Source organism: Dinoponera quadriceps, unplaced genomic scaffold, assembly GCF_001313825.1.
Source record: "Dinoponera quadriceps isolate SergipeBrazil2010 unplaced genomic scaffold, ASM131382v1 scaffold278, whole genome shotgun sequence".
Lineage (NCBI taxonomy): Eukaryota > Metazoa > Arthropoda > Insecta > Hymenoptera > Formicidae > Dinoponera > Dinoponera quadriceps.
In genome coordinates this window covers 696,906-701,439 of record NW_014554664.1, presented here as the reverse complement: position 1 = coordinate 701,439, position 4,534 = coordinate 696,906, and the positions used below count along the sequence as shown (strand labels likewise).

The 4,534-nt window shown below is 53.2% G+C and overlaps 1 protein-coding gene across 1 annotated transcript; it reads right to left on the bottom strand.

Moving 5' to 3' along the window:
• Nucleotides 1–4,278, bottom strand: LOC106740610. The gene is made up of 4 exons (XM_014611816.1): nucleotides 4,194–4,278; nucleotides 3,474–3,578; nucleotides 2,164–2,355; nucleotides 1–997 (listed from the first exon to the last, which is right to left on the bottom strand). Exons 1-4 carry the CDS (start codon nucleotides 4,203–4,205, stop codon nucleotides 761–763), a joined length of 546 nt encoding a protein of 181 aa, XP_014467302.1. The 5' UTR covers nucleotides 4,206–4,278; the 3' UTR covers nucleotides 1–760.
• Nucleotides 4,279–4,534: the final 256 nt, after the last annotated feature.

Below are 4,534 nucleotides of genomic sequence, written 5' to 3'. Positions count from 1 at the left end.
TCTGGTTTTATCACAAGACGTAAAAGTCAACTTTTATTAGAAAATAAATAAATTGCACCGCGGACGAAGAAGAGAAAAAAAAAGACGAAGAAAGAGGGAGAAATAGAGAGGCGGATAGAGCGGGAACGGGGGGTCCGAATGTGGGGGGGTAAACGAAGAGAATGTTTGAGAGAAAAGACCGACGATGATAAATCAGGGGATGGGTGGGGGGTGGGGCAAGAAGTAAAAACGCTCTGTCTGATGTTGCGTGACGTCTTCTTCAAGTATCACACGCCGCACGGAAATTTTTCGCTCTTGTTGACAGGTGGTGGTGATGGTGAACGCGAGATCGGGGGGGTAGATCGCGTGATAGATTGCCGGACGCGGATGTTGTCTTTCGTGTCTGTGTGTGTTTGTGATTGCGTGTCATATGTAGCGCTAAGAAGGTAATCAAGAAGAGAAGTTGCGGACGACTGCTGTTTTTTCGAGTCAGGCTGCCTGGTCTGCTGCGGTCCGCGGGTGGTCCAAGACGTGCGTCCATCCTGAGGCTGTCGAATCACGGGAGAGGCGAGCAGAAGGGGGCGGGAGCCGCTACCGCTGATGCCGCTGCTGCCGTAGTCGCCGATGTCGCGCGGGGGATCGCCTGCTGGCGGGTCGGTTCGCGAATCGTCGCGATGGTCGTCGCCGTGGATGCCGAGGCCTCGGAAGGGCACTCGCGCGCTCTGGACCACTCTAGACCGGGGGCTATGTTGGATGGATGAGGTGTCGCGCGCTTCGACATTTACCAGCCGTGGCCGCCGTGGCCGGCCTTAACGACGCCGATGGCTGGCTCGGGCGCTGGTACGTAGTGCTCGACAGCCACAAGATGCGGATGGGATCCGCCACCGCCGTTGGATCCGCTGTAGTGTATTCTGGTTGTATGTTCATTGCCCTTGTAGGATGTAGGATTGGGGTGCGGCGCGTGGATATTCGGGGTGCCTCTGGAGCCTCCGCCAGAGTTGTCCACGTGGTACGTCTCCTGTGGGAACAAAGGAAATTTCAAGAGACTCGCTGAGACATCCACCGTCCTTCTGTGTCGCTCATAAAGCAGCGTGCAAATACTATTTCTCCCTAGATATTCCTTCGATCTGCCGATGAGAAGTATTCGTTTTCCAAGTTACGTAGTAATCGGTCAATCGATGCGCTAGTGAAAATCAAATCGAATCAACTCGTCGCTTTAATAATAATTAATGAGCGATCTGTTGATCGCTTTACTAGTAATTAACAAGTAATCAGTTAATCGCTTCAGTTCTGTCGTTATCCGAATTAGCTATTCGCTGCGAACTCTGTTGCGGAAAATTCCCCTGAGCGGGGACAAGTTTGTGAAAATTCCCAGCGAAATCGAGTCCATTCCCAAGCCTTCGGCTTGAAATCCGCTGTTTCTAACGAGGCGGCTGCCCCCGAAGCGCTACCGTGGAAGCCGCGATCGGACGGTAGCGGAAACGAGCGGTAGAACGGGATAATTCGGGAAAGGCTTAAGAAATTCTAACGAGGCCCGACGGCGACGTTCGTTGCACGAACGCGAGAGCGAGCCCGGTGATTCCGGTGCGCGACCGAGTCGCGTGGTTTCGCCACGGCTGCCTTTATGGGCCCGATTAAGCAGGAAATCCAATTAGCTAACTGTCGGACACCTATTCCGTCGCGCGGCGTGCGGCACGTAACCACCGGCGAACACGTAACCGCCGGGGCCGATCGGATCTTGGCGCAACGTAACATTAGAAATCGGCCCGGTCGGTCGTTAGGGCGACAGAACCGCGGCACCGTAATCAGCGGCACGATATCGCGATATCGAACGAGACCCGGTGTTCGCGAACAGGCCCTCGCTCGCAGGCTATCTCGCCGTTTCTCGAAACGCCTGATCGCCGGAGCGAAGGAAGGGCACGTTTCCCCGACGATACACGCACATATATATATGTATATATTCGCGAATTTTACATCGGTTTCCCGGCTCAGCGGGAACAGTCGGCGATTTCACTTTTCGCCTTCCCCGTCCTCCCCGTCTTCTTCTAACCGGCAACCCGGAGGTTCAAAGCGATATATCACGCGAATAACGGGGATCGGGGAATGAATACTCGTACTCGCGCCGACCGATCGAAATGAAGAGACTTTGGTCCTCCTCCCAGCTTGCTGTTTCCCGCTCATTACCTTGGCGTACGCCGCGGGAGCGGCGATCTTGACGTGTTTCGGCGCGGCCGCGACCCAAGGCTGGGGCGCGACCCAAGGCTGGGGTGCGACCCAAGGCTGGGCTGCGACCCAAGGCTGGGGCGCGTGCACCACCGGGCTGTGCGCCACTGAAGCGTGCACCAATGCGGCCGGAGCTACCCAGGGCTGGGCGATCTGAGTGCGTCAAAAAGTCTCTCAGATCGGAAAGATCGAGGCGTTACGCGTTACTTCGTGTTACCTCCGAGTATGTCCGAAGTTACTCGCTTGCCAGAGAAGTTGAAAGACAAAGAGAGAGAGAGAGAGAGAGAGAGAGAGATGTGGATAAAGAGATGGTCGCAGAATGACGCCGACTGATTGAAGCGAGGGACCATTAGAAGATGAAAAGTTACTCGCAGAGAAGAGATGGAGAATCACGAAGAGTGATAGAAGAGCGATGTTGCGGAGAAATGAAGTAGGGGAGAGAGAGAAATCGAGAGAATAACGCTTTGTTACGATCGTCGGAAAGAATGAGAGAGAGAGAGAGAGAGCAATTGATAAGTAGATTAGAGAACCTGGAGAGAGAAGAATAGAGAGAAGTTGAAGAGTCTGTGAGATGCGTTAGACGACGTGGCGATCGTGCTTGATGAACACCGACGAGGAGCCCCGACTTTGTCCCGTGAGATTAATTGGCGAACTGGAAGATTAATTCGTGACTTCCCACAGAGTCCTCCTTGAACTTGATGATTGACTTATGAGCAAGAAGTAGCGGCCGCCCGAGTCGCTCGTGTCTCGCTCGGGTGACGAGGAGTATGCAGTTACTTGCGGAAAGACAGTCGTTTTAAGATGGACGATAGATTTAAGATGGCTGAGAAGACATTAATGACTGTTGAATGAAGACGTCCGGCGAGATGGGTTGAAGTGTCTGCAGTTTGACCGATTAATCGGTGAAGATCGAGCCGACGTGTTAATTCGTGTAATTACGTCGCGGTATTAACATCACACGGCTGTTACCATAAATATATAAAAGCAAAACGATCAAATAAATATACAACGCCGATTAATGGAAAAAAAGAAAAGTTCAATAAGGTAGATAAATAAATTATTGTATGCGGATAAAGATCAATTTAAATATCTTGCATAAAGAAGGAGCAATGAAAGATTGAACTTTCGGAAATGTCTATCGAGTGTTCGTGTCGAGATGCGCGAAAGTAACGTTTCTAATGATCATACGGCATTATGGTCGCGCAGCTCTCGCGAAATAATCGTGCATAAAGTGGCGACTTTTTCTCTTCGACCGAGCGTGAAGTACTTACGGCGTGGCCACCACCGTATCCACCGACGTATCCACCGCCATATCCACCGCCGTGTCCACCGACATATCCAGCGCTAGCGGCCGCTACAACAGCGAGCAGGACAATCTGCAACAATACAATGGCGGTGTAACGCAACGTGACTGAATTTCACGGCGGAATACTGGCAACCTCGACGAGACCGGCTTTGTAAAACGGACGTTTCGTCAATCGATTCGATCGATCGATACGAATACAACAACGCGAGATTCGTCTCTTCTCTTTCATCAAATATCACCGAGCCGCTAATTTCTCCGCGTTGCTGACCGAAAGATACGTGAAAGTACATCATCGAAAATACCGTACGAATAAATTTTACACGCAAAAACACGGCCAAGCTCGATAGAGTCTACGACGATCACGATTCGACAGCAACGTAACTTTCCCGATAACCTACGACGTGGGAAGTCGATCGGCGAGAGATTCATAGTCGATTCGCGCTCTCCCGGCTCAGTGTCTCGTAATGTGACTCGATATATATATTCGCGCGCGGGAAGACGCGGTCTGAGGTGCGCCGCGCAAGAAGCAACGAGTTCGTCGAATTCGAGAACAATGACGACGATGAGACTACGTCGCCGGCGGGAAATCACGCTGGTGATCATCTCGCGCTGCGGCGAAGTCTGACTGGCCGCACGGCCGTCCGCACGCGGCTCGCTTATGTGCGCGATTACAGTAGGAACTTACGAAGAACTTCATGGTGGACAGTTTTTCTGGTGCGGTACGCGGGAAAACACTACGTATCCGAGGGGCGACGCAGTATGCTTTTATAGCGGTGCCCTGCCCAGGCCCCTGCGCCTCAGGGATGAGGCGGGGGCACGCGCCGCTCGCGGACGGCTGCACCGGCGGACCCCTTTCACCAATGGCGGATCGCGCGACCCTTTCGGGCCCCGTTAACGGCAGTGATTTTGCACGCGCCGAGGACTCGATCACGGGACCCTCTCGCTTCCGGTTCTCCCCCGGATGCCCTCTCCTGAGACACCCCTCGGGAAACTCCCGGGGGATGCCAAGGACCACCTGATGGACCA

Excerpts from the sequence above, each read along its gene's own strand:
- LOC106740610 (XM_014611816.1), bottom strand. Across the intron at positions 2,356-3,473 it reads GATACGGTGGTGGCCACGCC|ATCGCCCAGCCCTGGGTAGC; the intron begins GTAAGTACTTCA and ends TGACGCACTCAG. Across the intron at positions 998-2,163 it reads CTCCCGCGGCGTACGCCAAG|GAGACGTACCACGTGGACAA; the intron begins GTAATGAGCGGG and ends TTGTTCCCACAG.